The sequence below is a fragment of the Pan paniscus genome, chromosome 14, assembly GCF_029289425.2.
Source record: "Pan paniscus chromosome 14, NHGRI_mPanPan1-v2.0_pri, whole genome shotgun sequence".
In the NCBI taxonomy this organism is placed as follows: Eukaryota; Metazoa; Chordata; class Mammalia; order Primates; family Hominidae; genus Pan; species Pan paniscus.
In genome coordinates, this window is record NC_073263.2 from 32,990,884 (window position 1) to 33,009,691 (window position 18,808).

Here is an 18,808-nt window from a genome sequence, read left to right on the forward strand (position 1 = left end):
GAGTTTTGACATTTTAGATAAAGTTAGAATACCTTGGCTTCTCCTTCTATTCTCAGTTTATGAACTTGTATTCACCATTAAAATGCTTTATCATGCATGATTTGGGTACTCAGTAAATATAACTTTTAGGTAGAGGTGGTTATGAGAGCTCTGTATAGAACTAATTATTATCAATAATAACAATGCAAGTAATAGCTATTATGTATTGATCATGTGCAGGCATCAAAATTAAAAGTTTCCATTTATTATTATCTCGTTTAACACTAATAATAATTATGCCCAATAGGTGTGTTGTTATCCATATTAATAGACGAGGAAAATGAGATGTACACAGATGGGTGCCTTGCTCTTAATCATAAGGCTAGTTAAGTGACAGGGACCTAGACTCAAACTCAGGCCTCTCTATCCCAAATGCCCATATTTTCTGCCTCCAAAAAGAATGTTATTCAGTTTTGTATTAACAAATATAAAACATAAAAATAATATTTTGGATTACAGAGGATGGTAGGAGCGCTTTCAATAAATCCATTAAGGAAACCAATAATCCCTACAAATATTTTAAGTCAAGAGGATTTAAGGAGGGAAAGATAATATAACCCACACTGGTGGCACGCCAGTTTTCACGAGCCATGCCATAAAGATATTCCCTTTTTTTCCACTTGAAATAAATTCACCCAATACTATTTTTCACAAGGGTCAAACCAAACAACAACTTGCGCTGTTCAAAATGGTAGCCAGTAGTTATATACAGGTATTGAGCATTAGAAATGTGGCTAGTCTGTAACATAAAAATAGACACATAGCCAGGTGTGGTGCCTCACGCCTGTAATCCCAGCACTTTGGGAGGCCGAGGTGGGCGGATCACCTGAGGTCAGGAGTTCGAGACCAGCCTGACCAACATGGAGAAACACCATCTCTACTAAAAATACAAAATTAGCGGGGCGTGGTGACGCATGCCTGTAATCCTAGCTACTCGGGAGGCAGAGGCAGGAGAATCACTTGAACCCGGGAGGCGGAGGTTGTGGTGAGCTGAGATCGTGCCACTGCACTCCAGCCTGGGCAACAACAGCGAAACTCTGTCTCAAAAAAAAAAAAAAAAAAAAAAAAAAAAAAAAAAAAAACAGACACATAGACCAATGGAACAGAATAGAGAACTCGGACATAAATCCATACATTTACAGCCAACTCTGCTTTGAGAAAGGCACTAGGAACATACAATGGGGAAAGATAGCCTCTTCAATGAATGGTTCTGGGAAAACTGGATATACACATGCAGAAGAATAAAACTAGACTGTTAGCTATCATTATATACACAAAATGACTTAATATGGATTAAAGACTTAAATGTAAGACCCAAAACAACAAAACTGCTAAATGAAAACATAGGGGAAATATTCATGTCATTGGTCTATGCAAGGATTTTTTTGATAAAACCTCAAAAGCATGGGCAACAAAACAAATATAGAAATTAGATTACACCAAACTAAAAAGTTTGTGCACAGTAAAGGAAAAAGCAGAGCAAAAAGACAACACACAGAGTTAGAGAATACACTGGCAAACTATGCATCCGAAAAGACGTTAATATTAAAAATATAAAAGGAACTCGAAAAACTCAACAACAATGAAAACCCCAATTAAAAAATGGACAAAAGACGTGAACAGATATTTCTCAAAAGAAGACATACAAATGGCCAACAGACATATGAAAAAATGCTTAACATTGCTAATCATCAGAGAGGTGAAAATAAAAAAAAACACAAGAAGAGATCATCTCATCCCAATTAAAATGTTTTTTATCAAAAAAACAGGCAACACATCAGTTAAAAAGCTTCTGACAGCAAAGGATACAATTAACAAAGTGAAGAGCAACCTACAGAATGGGAGAAAATACTTGCAAACTATCCCTCTGATAAGGGATTAATAACCAGAATATACAATTATTAGGAGCTTTTTAGGAGCCCAAACAACTCTATAGGAAAAAATGGAATAATCTGATCACAAAATGGGCAAAAGATTTGAATAGACATTTCTCAAAAGGAGACATGCAGATGGCAAGCAGGCATATGAAAAGGTGCTCATCCTCATTGCTCATCAGAGAAATGCATATCAAAACTACAATGAGATATCATCTCACCCTAGTTAAAATGGCTTATATCCAAAAGACAGGCAATAACAAATGCTGGCGTGAATGTGGAGAAAAGAGAACTCCTGTGCGCTGTTGATGGGAATGTAAACCAGTACAACCGCTATGGAGAACAGTTTGGAAGTTTCTCAAAAAACTAAAAATTGAGCTACCATATGATCCAGCAATCCCACTGCTGGATATAAACCCAAAAGAAAGGAAATCAGTGTATTAAAGAGATATATGCATTCCTGTGTTTGTTGCAGCACTGTTTACAATAGCTAAAATTTGGAAGCAACCTAAGTGTCCATCAACGGATGGGTAAAGAAAATGTGGTACAGGGCCGGGCGTGGTGGCTCACGCCTGTAATCCCAGCACTTTGGGAGGCCGAGGCGGGCGGATCACGAGGTCAGCAGACTGAGACCATCCTGGCTAATACGGTGAAACCCCGGTTCTACTAAAAATACAAAAAATTAGCCGGGTGTGGCGGCAGTGAGCCGAGATTGCGCCACTGCACTCCAGCCTGGGTGACAGAGCGAGACTCCGTCTCAAAAAAAAAAAAAAAAAAAAAAAGAAAAGAAAATGTGGTACATACACACAATGGAGTACTATTCAGCCATAAAAAACAATGAGATCCTGCCATTTGCAACAACATGGATGGAACTGGAGATCATTATGTTAAGTGAAATAAGCCAGGTAGAGAAAGACAAACGTTCCATGTTCTCACTTATTTGTGGGATCTAAAAATCAAAACAATTGAACTCATGGACATAGAGAGTAGAAGGATGGTTACCGGAGGCTGGCAAGGGTAGCAGGGTGCTGGCAGGGGAGGAAATGAGGATTAATGGATACAAAAAAATAGGAAGAATGAATGAGACCTACTATTTGATAGTGCCACAGGGTGTGCCATAATAACTTAATTGTATATTTATAATCAATAATAACTTAATTGTACTTTTTTTGGGGAGGGGGACGGAGTCTCGCTCTGTCGCCCAGGCTAGAGTGCAGTGGCGCGATCTCGGCTCACTGCAAGCTCCGCCTCCGGGGTTCAAGCGATTCTCCTGCCTCAGCCTCCCAAGTAGCTGGGACTACAGGCGCCCGCCACCACGCCTGGCTAATTTTTTGTAATTTTAGTACAGACGGGGTTTCACCATGTTAGCCAGGATGGTCTCGATCTCCTGACCTAGTGATCCACCCACCTCGGCCTTCCAAAGTACTGGGATTACAGGCGTGAGCCACTGCGCCCGGCCTTAATTGTACATTTTAAAATGAAAAGTAATTTGTTTGTAACTCAAAGGATAAATTATTGAGGGCATGGATACTCCATTCTCCATGATGTGCTTATTTCACATTGCATGCCTGTATCAAAATACCTCATGTATCTCAAAAAATATATACACATACTATGTACCCAGAAAAATCAAAAATTAAAATACATTTTTAAAAGACAGGCAACAATAACAGATGCTGGCAAGGATGTGGAGAAAGTAGAATTTGTGTATAAGGTTGGTGGAAATGTAATTTAGTACACTATGGAGAACAGCATGGAGGTTCCTCAAAAACCTAAAAATAGAGCTACCATATGATCCACCAATTCTACCACTGGATATATATCCAAAAGAATGGAAATCAACATGTTGACAAGATATCTGCAGTCCCATGTTTATTACAGCACGATTCACGTAGCCAAAATATGGAATCAACCTAAGTGCCCTTCAATGGATAAATGGATAAAGAAATGTGGTATATATACACCATGGAATATTATTCAGTCATAACAAAAATCCTGTCATTTGCAGTAACATAGATGGAACTGGAGGTCATTAGTTTAAGTGAAATAAGCCAAGCACGGAAAGAAAAATATTGCATGTTCTCACTCATGTGGGAGCTAAAAAAGTGGATCTTATGAAGACAGAATAGACTGGACATTACCAGAGGCTACAAAGGATAGAAGGGAGGTGGAGATGAAAAGAAGTTGATTAATGGGTACAAATATAGAGTCAGATAGAAGAAATAAATAAAACCTACTATTCTAGATTAGTAGGTGGCTATAGTTTACAATAATCTATTCTATATTTCAAAATAGCTAGAAGAGAACAATTTGGATATTTCTAGCATAGAGACAAGACAAATAATTAAGGTCATGGATATTCCAATTATTCTACTTGTTCTTTACAAATTATATGAATGTATTAAATTATCACATATATGTGTGTAACATGGAACTGTGTATATCTATTGTGCATAGATAAAACATCGTTTAATAAAAAAATGTGGCAAGTCTGAATTAAGATGTGCTGTTAAGTGTAAAATACACCCCAGATTTTTAATACTTATTATAAAAAAGAATACAAAATTTCAATAATTTTTATTTTGATTATATGTTAAAATGATATTTTAGAGATACTGGGCTAAATAGAATGTTATTAAAATTATTTTCACCTGTTTCTTTTATTAATGAAACTTATGGATAATTTTAAATTACATATTTGGCTCACATTTGTAGCTCACATTATATTTCTATTAGATGGCACTGTTGTGGAATATATGTCTTTGAAAATAACTAGGCTTAAAATCAAATCATGGGAGAAATTTTTTTGAATATCAAAAGCAAAATATTAAGCAATACCCAATACTAGAGTGTTAGAAAATTTATTTTATTAAAGTGTTGGTCTTAGTTTTTCCTACCAGTTAATAGACGTGCAAAATTTAACACACCGTTTAAAATCTATTAACCTCAGTTTCTGTAAAATCAAGATAATAGTTATATTGCTTACCTCACAGGGTGGTCATAAATATAAATGATTATTTGATTCATTCAAAAAATATATCAAAGGTCTAACATGTGGTGGGCCAGGGATACCAAGAACATAAGTTGTTGTACCTTCCTCCATGGGGTTTACAATAGAAATTACAGAATGTTACAGGGGCAATGACGGAACCACTACAAAGTATCTTGTGACTGGCACTCTGCTTAGGGATCAAGGGAAAGTTCAGCGGAGGACTTGGCCTCTGATCCGGCCTGGTGAACCTGAATCAGAGTAAGCCAGGTAGAGAAGTCAAGGAACACCTTGTCTTCAAGTCTCTGAGGTATAGAAGAGCAGGATATGCTCAAGGAAAAATAGGGGTGATTAAGGTGCTGGGAAGTAAAGGAGGAGAGGTAGTGCCTAGTTTGCAGTGTGGATGGTCCTGGTTGGAAGGTTCTGATGCTGGGAGAGAGAGGAGAAAAGAGGACCCACAGTCACTCACGAGCTTTTCTGATGGTGCCTATATTCTAATATAATTTTGGAATCTTTCTTTTCTTCTTAGAGAAAAGATGTTAGAAAAAGTTAGAATACAAATGAACAGGATTTAATAGAATAGTATTTAATAATTAGTTTCTAGAAAAATTCTGTGGAGTGATTTTTTTCAACATCTGCTCAGCTCTTTAGGTTAGACCAGTGCCTCATGAAAGGTTCCACATTCTCAACAGGACAATTGCACGGTTGCCTGGGGGAAGGGGCAGCTTCACAAAACAACCTAAGCGTATAAGAAGTCATTTAAATCTACCAGTATTTCCAAAGACTGAATTAGTTGCCAGAGATTAATGTATTTCAAAGTTATCTGCTAGACTGCAGTCAGTATGATAGGTGATTTAAAATTTTCTATGGTACTATATTTATTTATATGAAAATCACAATGAAGATAATGGGGTATGAATAGTACTTTCAAGATTATATGTTTGCACATAACATACTTATAAAAGGCATTTTCAGAAGCAAAAATTATGGCTGCTTTTTAATGTTTGTATTTTCTTTAATGCAACACAGATTTGCATTAATCTCTTAAAACAGAGATTGCTGTTTCAAGAACAATAAAAATAAACATTAACTAATCTCAAAATGATTAAGAAGATGTGGGCATACTATAGAATCTAAAAAAATGAAATAATGCTTTATTTTCACCATTAAATTTATATTACTTAATAAAACAATATGCCATAAATAAAAGTAGAGAGACCCATTTTTTAAACCTCAGACAGATAAAATCATGTTATTGAATAGACAATTTTTATTGTTTTCCTTTCAAATCATGGAACAAATGAGAAGATTAAAAGGATGTTTTTCAGCAAACGTCTGTTATTTACAACAAATGGCTTTGAACAACAAAATAAATTGATATTTCGGTGCTTCTGATTGAAGAAAGTATTGATTATACTAAAGGATTCTTTTAACAAGATAATATTCTTTCTCTGTTGCCAACAAAGTTCCTACTAAGTATTGTGATTACTTTCTGCTTTCTGGTCATAATCTCATCTTTTCAAGGTCTCTCATCCTCTGGAAGAACTGCTCCTATCTCCCAGAAGACCTCAAAAGGGAGAAACCAGGAACTGCTTTGTCTTTAGTTAGAATTTGTTCAGGTCTGGCTTCCTTCAAAGACTCTCTAGAAGCAACAACAGCAACAATCTCTATTACATTGGGTTCCAGAGGAAGATGTGAATCGGGCAGTTTTAAAACACAAGAAAGAATCACCAGGAATCACCTCGCAGGAGTCAACAGTGGGTCAGGGTCACATCCTCCTGCTACGTCACGTTCCGCCTTCCATCTGCATATGCGGAGGGGCCCCTTCAGTATGACTACCATATTACATCTCTGCTAATACAGAGATCACACCTCTTGCGTTCTGTAGTTTTGTTTTTCAGAGAGCATTCTCTTGTGAACACTGAGTATTTACAAGGAACATTCAAAGGAGGGTTCATTAACTATAATCATAAAAATAATGCTTCCTTGATTTTAAAAATATGGCCTGTGTCCCTGTCATGCCCACCCTCTGAGTAACAGCAGAAATATCATAGAAAATGGCTGTGTATTTGCCCCCTCTGTGTATTTCCTTATTCTCTTCCCCCATTTGTGATGAGTTCCTTCAGGGAAGGCACTGTTTTTCTTCTATGCATTCCTTGTAATGAGTCACAATGCCCACTCAATAAATTTATGAATCCACACACAGTAGTAGAAGTTTGTGGATGGACAAGCAGTAGCAACTTAGTCAATAGTCAGCCCTCCATGATATTCTTTGGAGAGTATTTGTTTAGTGAAAGGTACACAGTCTTAGAAATCAAACAAGAGGCCAGGCGCTGTGGCTCACGCCTGTAATCCCAACTCTTTAGGACGCCGAGGCAGGTGGATCACTTGAGGTCAGGAGTTCAAGACCAGGCTGGCTAACATGGCGAAACCCCATCTCTGCTAAAAATTCAAAAATTAGCTGGGCATGGTGGTGTGCACCTGTAATCCCAGCCACTCAGGAGGCTGAGGCAGAAGAATCGCTTGAACCCAGGGGGTGGAGGTTGCAGTGAACCTAGATCATTCCACTGCACTCCAGCCTGGATGATAGAGCCGAGACTCTGTCTCAAAAAAAAAAAAAAAAAAAAGAAAGAAAAAGAAATCAAACAGAACGAGATTTAAGTTCCAACTTAGACACTTATTGAGCAAATTAACATTTTTGACCCTTACTGTTTTATACATATAAAGTGAGGACGATACTTCCAATGATATAGGGTTGTTTTGAGGACTGAATGAATATACATAAAGAATGTCAAAGTCTCCTAATGCTTTCTTGGCTCATGAAAGCTCTCAGTCAATACGGATCTGTATTCCTCTAGTATCTTGGAATTACTCTCTTCAAACTGGGGTATTCGGCAATGTGCAAAGAGGGCCACAAAGTCACCAGATAAACACGAGATCTTCCTGCTGCATATACGTTTCTTGGTGGCACTTAACTTTATTAATATAACAGCTATTGTTTAGGAGTTCATTTAGTCAGCAAATGTTTTTGAGCACCTGTTGTATGGTAGCAGTCTATTGGGAGCAAGGGATAAAATAGTGAACAAGACATGGACTTTCTAGCCTATTGGAAAGGAAGAAAGGAAGGGAGGGAAGGAAAGAAGCAAGGAAGGAAGGAAGGAAGGAAGGAAACTATAAGTTCTGACAAGTGCTCTGAAGAAATAGAGATTGCAGCCATAGAAACTAGTTGGGGAAGGAGTCAACTTCTTTAGCTAGAGTGAGCAGAGAAGGATTTTTAAAACAGGTGGCATTTAGGTTTCAAGAGAAGGAGACAGCCAAGCTAAGTTATGGGACAGCAATGCTGAAGTCACCTGAAATCTTAAGGCCAAATATAAATTTCATATTTGTTAGTAGGGCAGGTTCCTTGACTTCTCTGCTACTCAAGGCTCTTCAGTAGATGTTTGGGGAACTTTGCCCGGAAGAAGTCCATGAATTCCACAGCGAGAGGTAGGAATGGTGGATAGAAAACACTCTCCTTCTCCCTATCTGTATTTAAGTTGGCAGCTTGCAAGAGCTAAAACTAAGTACTCAGAACAACTTTCAAGGGAATAAGCTGATATATCTCAACTATGGAGGGAAAGATTGTATTTTAACTAGATTTATAAAGCTCTTAAGCTTTATGTGGCACTTGCATTTCAAGATAGAGATTCCCACTAATTAAAATCAAATAAAACTAAGGTTCTTCTTGGCACACTTTGATGCTTTCTTTTTCCCTCATGTGGCTGTATTACTACAGAATGGTAATTATCTCTCTACATATATAGCCATAGGAAATCACAATTTAAAAATCTTACTAAATTACTATAAATTTCATGAAATAGTTATAAATTTACTTTTTGAAAGGCTCTGGTTTCACTGGAAAAATCTAGAGAGATAATTTAATTTAGGCAAGCTTCTTGAAGGAGGGATAATTTTATTTTACTTTATCTTTGTATTGCTAATGCCTTGCACAGTGCAAGGGACATAATAATGTTCAACAGACACTTAATTAACTAAATTGAAGTTATAATTTCATATTGGAATTGATAAAGGGTACCAAAAATCTCTTCGGCTCAGATATTTGTCACTACAATTAAATTCTAGTGAAACAGAAGAATAGGTACACTCCATATAGTACATGATTTTCTTCATAATAATTGGATTTGGCTAGTACTTTTGATTTCCTACATACTCTATACTTCTAACTCTTGTGAAATTCTGTTTCTGACAGATCCTTCTATTCTTGATAATGTGCCTAACAAAACGCCATAACACAATGAAGCTGAGAAGGTGGGAAGTAATTATAGCTCTTGGAGGAAGGTTGAATAGCTATGCCCGTGAAGTGTCTTTTGAAACTGTTCTAAGAAGAGTTGTCCCTATTGCCCTAGTGACATTACTCAGAGACAAAAATATATGATTTCTTCAGATGTGATTTTATTTTCCTTAGGTTTTAAAATTGTTTTCTAAACCAAAGAAAATTTTTTTACAATCTTTAAATGAATAGTATGTTTTGCACTAAGAATGGTACATCAATGTGAGATTCAAATATTCTTGACAGTGAAGAACACAGTAATTTGGCTTTAGTCTCCTACTGACACATTTAAAGAAATGATAATACATACAATGAAAAGAGGAATTAAAAAGCAAATTAAGTCAACCATCACTACTTGGGTTAATTTTATAGTATGTGTATATTTAGGTATATATTTACTCTTCAAAAATAAATTAATTTTTCATTCCATTAAGCAAACTATAGTATAATATATAACATTCATTTCTGTTGTGAATTTTTATCTAATAAAGGCCACAGCATAATAGGCATAAACTGGGAGGAATTATTCCACTGTTGCTACAGTAGATGTTTCTTTCATCACTAGGCTGAGATCTTTTGGTCCCAGTGGACAGCTTAAACTGCCTAGAAAAGAGTGGCATTCTCTCTTAATCTGTAGTGAAAGCAATAATGACTGGCCTTTAAACCACCTTATTGTGCCTGTGCTTTTCTGCTGGAATCTCTTTTACTTTGGGTTTCACATTTTACCCCCATCAGTGACTGAGACCAGAGGAAAATGTGAATCAGGCAGTTTTGGAACACAAGAAAAAAATCACCTCACAAGGGTCAACAGTGGGTCAGGGTCATATCCTCCTACTATACGTCACGTTCCGCCTTCCATCTTTGTATATGGAGGGGCCCCTTCAGTCTGACTACCATATTCTATTAAGGGAGGAGACCACCCCTCATATTGTCTTATGCCCAATTTCTGCCTCCAAAGAAAGAAAAAGTAAAAACTAAAAGGCAGAAATGAAATCCACAAGCAGACAGCCCAGTGCCACACCCTGGGCCTGGTAGTTAAAGATTGACCCCCAACCTAATCGGTTATGTTATCTATAGATTACAGACATTGTATAGAAAAGCACTGTGAAAATCCCTATCCTGTTTTGTTCCAATCTAATTATCGGTGCATGCAGCCCCCAGTCACGTGTACCCCCTGCTTGCTCAATCGATCACGACCCTCTCACATGCACCCCCTTAGAGTTGTGAGCCCTTAAAAGGGACAGGAATTGCTCACTCAGGGAGCTCGGCTCTTGAGACAGGAGTCTGGCTGATGCCCCTGGCCGAATAAACCCCTTCCTTCTTTAACTTGGTGTCTGAGGAGTTTTGCCTGCGGCTCGTCCTGCTACATATCTCTGCTAAAACGGAGCAAAGCTCTTGGACATTCCAATCAAGAAGCAATGATGGAAAGCCAAATTAGGAACGAGGGCAGTTGACTTTACATTTTACAAACAGCAGAAAGGAATGAACATCAAAAGTTTGAATTATTAATGATTTAATTTGAAAGATGAGGTTAAAAAAGGGGGGATGACTGTAATTAAAAAACCCAGACTTATGGACTGCTTTGTATTTGCATGGAAATTGGAATTAGGCTTCTATAATTCTCCTTTGATTTACATGTTCAGAAAAATTGTTCTCAGATATCCTTCACCAATATTTCCTTCTCCCAGAGTGCTTTCCATAAATATTTATGTGAAAATCGATTTGACTGTCTTCTAGATTTTCTGGCCTGCTTGCTTATTCGATTTTTCCCCTGCCAAAATGAAGCCCTGAATGGCAGAGTGGTTAAACAGCGAAATATTCAGGCTGTAGTAGACCGAACTCTCATGCACGATACCTGAAGACCCACAGGTAAGCTCCACATCCAATCTAGGACTATTAAACCACTTCAGAGCCTCCATGGCTGAACTTCCTCACAGAGATGTAATTTATTAGAAAAGTACTTGTCATTTCCACCCAGAAGTCAACTATGGTTGTTTCTTACTTTCTTGATTGTAACTTTTACATGGTGAAAAATATTCTTTTGCTATAATAAGTTGGATATACTTATGAAATGAAGAAAATAGACCTATTATTCTAGTTATCAGATCTCCAGGGGAAATACTTTGATTGTCTAAAAGCTTCACAGGCTGCTCATTAGTGTAAATCCCCTTTTTGGTCATTTCTGAAGCGAAACACATTCTTTGCTGATGTAAATGCAGTATCAGCTCCTGTAATTCAAGTTGGAATTTCAACAAGAGAGACGAAGCACAGAGGGTTCTACTTATGTCATAATTTACTATTTGGACACATTCATATGATTTTAAAAGAGGTCTGTGCTTATTTCCCACTTAGCTGCCAGGTGGTTGAGGGTTATATATAGTTGAAGTCCCAAATATAAAAGTGGTCATGGACAAAAATTATGCATAGTTGATGCTACAAGCATTTCTCAGAATGGCAAGAACAAATTCTGCTCGGTTGTTTAGTGGGAGAGCTGATAGGTTCGGCACACTCACTAAAGACATTTTCCTGACAAAGTTCTAGCCAGTCATTTTTGCCTGGAGGCCCAGTGTAAAGGCCTCCTTGCAAATCTCCCCAAGAGCTGAAGAACAGCAGATGACTATATCCCAGAGATCCAATGCTCATCCTAAGCATAAGTGAAGCTGAGATCTTGGGTGTCTGAATAATGAACTGAAACTGGTTCTCAGCAGATTATAGAAAAATGAGTGTATAAAAATGGAAATAATGCTGGCACCAATGCAGATAAGGGTAGCATCAGACTATTGCTTTTAGAGGCATTATTTGACAAGATACTTCAAAATTGGGCTTTAAAGATATAAACTCAGAGAAAAGTGTTAACTTTCAAGTCTAGCAATACGCTATCTACAGGATATGAAGAATACATGCAGTGGAATCACATAAAGGGCTTTGAAGGGGTTCCTTTCTATGTATAAGCATGTAAATGACCGTATGAAGTGAGGACTGATACGGAGATTTCAGAATGTCTTATCCATAATGACTATTCAAATGAAAAGTACAACAACAGCTGCTAAAGAGTTGGTAAGAAGTGGTGATTCAAGATTGGTTAGCTGTTAGTTTACATAGTCATTAAAATAACATTCCACAAATAAAGCTGTCAAGTATTCAGATTTATACAGAACATTTCCAAATACAAAAGCTATACAAATAAACCACTACCCTCATATATGCCTTATTTTCAAGAGGCCTTACCTTCGAAGCAGATGTTTCAGTAAAGGTGCAATCTTTTATTTAATTCCTATTTAACTTATAAGATACATTTCAAGATAAAGACTGATTATGCAAAGCAACTTCTTTCTGTGTAAAATCAACTTTACAAAATGGAGATAAACTCAGCAGCATGGCTGCATGAGGACCAGAGAAAACCCAATGAACTTTTCCAATTTTCAAAATGCAGGTCATATTCTGATTTAACATCATACTGTATCCATCAACTTTGCATCCACGATTCAGCAACACTTATGGCATGTTTAAATTTATAGGGATGAGGCAAAGCTCTCCAAACAACTTTTATACATAAACAGGAAAACATTTTCTCAGGGAGACTTACCCACTCTTTCTTTGGGTCTCTTATCAGAGATCACCTGTAAAAAAACAGTATCACTCTTAATATCTCAAAATTATACCACTTTTGTCAGGAATATTGAGTTTGAGACAAAAAATAAGATTGTAAAATTAGAACCAAATGGCCTCCAGAAATGAAAATAAAATGCCAACTGAGGCATGAAGATTGAATGATTTTAGGAACTACACAAATCGTCAGGAATCATAAAAGTCATCAAAATACTCATTCATGGGGAAGACGCATTAAATTTATTTTTCTCTGACTTAAGTAAAGATTTATATAATACAGGCCTTGTGCAGTGGCTCATGCCTGTAATCCCAGCAATTCAGCAGGCCTAGGTGGGAGTTCCAGGCTTAAGCCGAGGAGTCCGAGATCAGACTGGGCAACATAGCGAGACACCCTGCTCTGCAAAAAAATTTTAAAATTAGCCGAGCATGGTGGCATGTGCCTGTAGTCTCAGCTACTTGGAAGGCTAAGGTGGGAGGATCTCTTGAGCCTGGGAGGCAGAGGTTGCAGTGAACCGTGATTGTGTCACTGCACTCCAGCCTGGGCGACAGAACGAGGCAAAAAAAAAAAAAAAAAAAAGATTTACATGATACCATGTGTCTATTTAGTAACTGAGAAGAAGACTAAAGTCTAGTTTTAATCCACTGCTCCAGGGCCCTGGTGCCACCAATAGTCTCCTTAGTGCTAAAGCCAGGCCCTGCCTCACTGTGTCTCTCAGTGACATCACAGGCCCTAACTCAGCTGAGTACTCCTCCCTTCCGCAACTTTATCCTTCTGGCCTTCTGAATCCCATGCTGTCCCTGCTGTCTTTTCTACCCCTCTGCTTGTTCCTTATCATTTTCTTGGTGGGCTCTCCTTTTGCCTGTGCCCTTCTTATATGCTGATTTCATTTACTTAAGTTTTATTTTGTCTTGTTAGGGATGGGTGCTGGCCCTTCTTCCCTTCTCACTTTGCACCTTCTTCCAGGGTGATCTCATGTACTTTCCATCCATATTCTGACAACCTTCAGGTTTAGATCTCCAACTTAGGTCTCTTTCCTTGAGCTCCAGGAAAACAGCGAATTTTTTTTTTTTTTTTTTTTTTTTTAAGATAGAGTCTCACTCTGTCACCCAAGGCCAGGCTGGTCTCGAACTCCTGAACTCAAGTGATCCGCCCACCTCGGCCTCTCAAAGTGCTGGGATTACAGGCATGAGCCACCGTGACTGGCCAAGAACAAACTGTTGATTGCACATTTGCCTTTGGACATTTCACATCAGACACCTCAAACTCTGTGTCCAAAACTCAATGTCCTCTCCTCCCCTCCCACCTCCTCCTCCACCTCCTTGTCCACACACACATACAGATCCCCTGTCTGTGTTCCCTCTGTCTTGGTGAATGGTGTTTCCATCTACCTGTTTGCTCAAATCAGAAACTCAAAGATCACCCATGACTCCTTCCTGTCCTCACTACATCCTGCTGAAGCCTACTTCCAAATGTTGCTTGAATCCATCTGCTTCTTTTCATCCCTGCTGCCACCTCCTGGGCAACATTCAGGTAATACCTAGAAAATTGCAATAGTTTCCTAACTTCTTAGTCCGATTCTAGTCTTATTTCTCTCCAATCTATATTCTCAGCCAGTGTGATTCCTTCAAAATCAATGTGATCACTTCAATCTTCTTAAAATCCTTCAATGATTCCTCATTACTCTAAGAATAAATACAGTTTTGTGGTTAAGATAATATGTTTAGCAGTCAGAAAGACAGTTCCTAGCCATATGACCTTAAAAAAGTGACCACATTTCTCTAAGCCTCATTTCCTCATCAGTAAAATGGGGTTGCTTTGAGGAGTAAGTACAAAAATTCAGGGGATGTCCTGAGCCCCATGTGTAGCAGAGAAAAGGTATACAGTAAATATTGGTTGATTATTCTGAAGGAAATTTGGAAAAACAGATGCTTATGATTATTAACTTTTTCAAAGTATCAGGTACACAGTACTCTACAAGAGTCAGTCAGGAAAGAGGCAAAATGATGATGCAGTTAAAGCTTTGTCCTTGATACCACAGTTCCTTCCCATCCCATTGTTTGTGTTTCTCCCTATATTCTACGCCTGTGCTCATACTTGCCCCGGGAAAAAGCAAATCCACAAAAGAGTTGGTAAGAGACAATAAGATCCACTTTTCCCAAGGATATTCACATATTAAAGGGACATCATTTGACAATAAACACCAATAAATGAACTTCATTTCATTTCAATAAATGGTGCAACTTCAGACATTTGTGACACACAGAGGAGAAAAGATCCCTCCATATTTTTAAACCAATATCAGTGGTTCTGACTTGGTCTGGAAGCAAATATATTTAATGACTATTTGACCTGGAATAAGAAACAGAGTAAACTTAGAAAGTAAAATAAGTTGTGTTACTTGAACATAATAAAATATTAAGCATTGTTTTCTAAACACAATAATGTTCTGACTATCCTGTAAATTAGAAATAACCCAGTAGAATTCTTCCATTTCAGCTGTTTAAAAATTCTCACTTACGAACTAAGAGCAATTGCTGCCGAAAAATTTAAGCCTCAGGGCTTGAAAAGGAAACAAAACACAGAAGTATGCTTTCTCAACCACACCTTGAGATGGAGTGCTAACAGAGCTACTCATACATTAATAATAATAATAATAAATAATCCTTGGCACAATAACTGAAAGTCAGATTACTTGATTTCAAAATAAATCAATGCAACCCAACTGAAATAGGAATTCCGGAGAGAATATTTAACAAAAGTATGGCCAAGTATTATCTTGTCCTAAATGTAGAATATTTAAAAGGTAAACAGAGTTTGAATTTGATGAATATATAAATGTATGAACAGAATATGAACATTTCAAGTGCGAGGTATCATGATGAGATAAAAGGAGAAACTAATTATCTGAAATTAAAGCAACAAAAGTTAGTGTTTTGAAAAATGAAAAATATTTGAAAAATATTACTGAAGTTCAAAGATGTTAGAGATATTTAAAAATGAGCCCCTCATGTATCTACCGTTTTAGTAGTACATGAAACACTAGAAGCAGAGGCATAGGGGCCCTCATTTCCCAGGAAAACTGATGAGGCAAAAAATGAATACGTAACACCCATTTTCCATAATATGTTAATTGTAAAACATTCATAAATGTGATGGTGAACATATTCTTCTTTATGGATTATATAGCAATATTTTAACATAATAATTTTCACTTAAAATCACAGGATGCCAGGGGCCAGGGCAAGAAGGAATAGGGAGTTATTGATTAATTGGTACAGAGTTCAGTTTTACAAGATGAAGAGTTCTGGAGATGGACAGTGGTGTTGGTTGCATAACAATCTGAATGTTCTTAATACCACTGAACTATACACTTAAAAATGGTTAGGATGGGCTGGGCGCAGTGCTCACCCCTGTAATCCCAGCACTTTGGGAGGCCGAGGTGGGCGGATCACAAGGTCAGGAGATGAGACCATCCTGGCTAACACGGTGAAAACCCGTCTCTACTAAAAATACAAAAAATTAGCCAGGTGTGGTGGCAGGTGCCTGTAGTTCCAGCTACTCGGGAGGCTGAGGCAGGAGAATGCCTTGAACCCAGGAGGTGGAGCTTGCAGTGAGCCAAGATAGTGCCACTGCACTCTAGCCTGGGCAACAAAGTGAGACTCTGTCTCGAAAAAAAAAAAAAATTGGTTAGGATGATAAATCTTATGTTAAGTGAATTTCATAACAATTAATAAAAAGGTTCCCCCCCCCAAAAAAAACCACTAGAAGCACACACTCTATTGCAACCCCGTATATTGAACCTCCTGCTGCTTCCTACTTCAAACCCCTCTGTTTGGAAATCCAAATAGAAACTCTTTAGAACTTAGCAATATAACACATTAAGAGGATGTCTCGGCCATGTGTGGTGGCTCACGCCTGTAATCCCAGCACTTTCGGAGGCTAAGGTGGGTGGATCACTAGGTCAGGAGTTCAAGACCAGCGTGGCCAACATGATGAAACCCCATCTCTACTGAAAATACAAAAATTAGCTGGACGTGGTGATGTGCACCTGTAATCCCAGCTACTTGGGAGGCTGAGGCAGGAGAATCATTTGGACCCAGGAGATGGAGGCTGCAGTGAGCTGAGCCGAGATTGTGCCACTGCACTCCAGCCTGGGCAACAGAGCGAGACTCAGTCTCAAAAAAAAAAAAAAAAAAAAAAGAAGATATTTCTAAGATCCAAAATGTGACTTATGGATAGACAATTTTAGAAAACTGCTACTATTGGGGGGATAATTATTCATACTCACCTAATAATCCTGAGATTATAGTTAGCTCTATAAACATGAAGGAAGGGTACACTTTGAAGCAGATGTGAAATGATGTCACTTATTCACTGATGTCAGTATAGTTAGATCACATGTCTCTCGACCACCAGTGGGTTTTCTCTGGGTATTGTATTCACTAAACATTTGCCGAGTGCTTAGTCAGTATATAGATACACACATTTCTAGCACTATGCTAGGTGCTTAACCCTTTCTGTTGTGTAGGTGGCTTGGAGCAGGTAAGTGGTCTATATTGGAGATCCAAGAACTCTAGAACTGTAAGAATTATCTCATGGATAATTCATGGATAACTATTAGAATTATCTCATGGATAATTCTCATGGAAAAAACATGACTGTAGTTTTGCCATTTATCAGAGACCACAGATAGCATAAACCTTGTTTGGGTGGCTTCAGTTCCTTCTTAATTAGCAGTAAATTCCTTTGAGTTACATTTAAGGGTAATTTGCAGGCCAGGTGCAGTGGTTCATGCCTGTAATCCCAGTACTTTGGGAGGCCAAGGTGGGAGGATTACTTGAGGCAGTGAGTTTGAGATCAGCCTGGGAAACATGAGGAGATCCTGTCTCTACAAAAAAAATAGAAAAAATTAGCCAGTGTGATAGCTTACATCTGTAATCCCAGCCACTAGAGAGACTGAGGCAGGAGGATCACTTGAACCCCGGAAGTTGAGGCTGCAGTGAGCCAGTGTTCCCACCACTGCACTCCAGCCTGGCTGGCAGAGTGAGATCCTGTCTCCAAAAATGATTATAATGTAACAGTAAAAAATTTCAAAAAGTCATTTGCCTCATTTGCTGAGATCCCCCAGAAAGTGTTAATTTTGTAATACCTCCAAAGCCATAGTAGTTATAAATCCATGTTCATGCAGACAGTCTAAAAACATCTTAGGTATTTATTTTATGATAAGGCTGGATATAAAATGCAATTGCTTTTTGAAATAAATGTACCCAGTAATGTATCCTTTGCCCACATAGCCAAATATGACAGATTAAAATACAGAACTGCACTAAGTAACCATAAAAACATTCAGATAATTTTTTTTGGGAGGCTATGTCCCTTAGGGCTTGTAATGATCAATCAAGTCAATGAATAAATTAACTACTATTGTACTAGTCAAACTAGAAAGCAGTTTCAACACCTGCTGCTCCTGAAAAACAAAGGGCCCATTTTTTCCTAATGCCCTCATGTTAACCTTTAAAACCAAAAGCAGTAGATAAAAATCCCAGAGTAAATAAATTCTTATGTAAACATGGAAGCTATTTTATTATCTGCCCTTTACTTTATTCAGAACCCACCTGCTGGTTTCAAACTCAATAGGTTATATTCAGTAGTAACCTTGATTTGAATATTACTGGATAATGTCTAAGTAACAATGAGTAGAAAAGGTTAATCACTAGATTACCACTAGAAAGTTAGTTTCCTTAGACAGGTGTATGGGATATATTACACACTGAGTTTGGCCTGAGTAATTTATGGCTGACTTTGTTATAGGTGAATTATATCTCAAATAACCTTTTCCTAAATCACCCTTGTCTTAGTTTGTTTGCGTGTTGCTACAAAGAAATACCTGAGGCTATATATATAAATATATATATATATATATATATATATATATATATATATATATATATATACACACACACACA

At 37.7% G+C, this 18,808-nt stretch overlaps 1 protein-coding gene across 1 annotated transcript in view; it reads right to left on the reverse strand.

Moving 5' to 3' along the window:
• Nucleotides 1-7,703: 7,703 nt before the first annotated feature.
• LOC117975691 (uncharacterized) overlaps nucleotides 7,704-18,808 on the reverse strand; it is a 115,062-nt gene continuing 103,957 nt past the window's right edge. The window contains exons 4-5 of the mRNA XM_063595885.1: nucleotides 12,819-12,852; nucleotides 7,704-7,894 (exon numbers count right to left, since the gene is read on the reverse strand). Of these exons, the coding sequence (XP_063451955.1) occupies nucleotides 7,704-7,894; nucleotides 12,819-12,852 (225 nt within the window). The remainder of the gene's footprint in view (nucleotides 7,895-12,818; nucleotides 12,853-18,808) is intronic.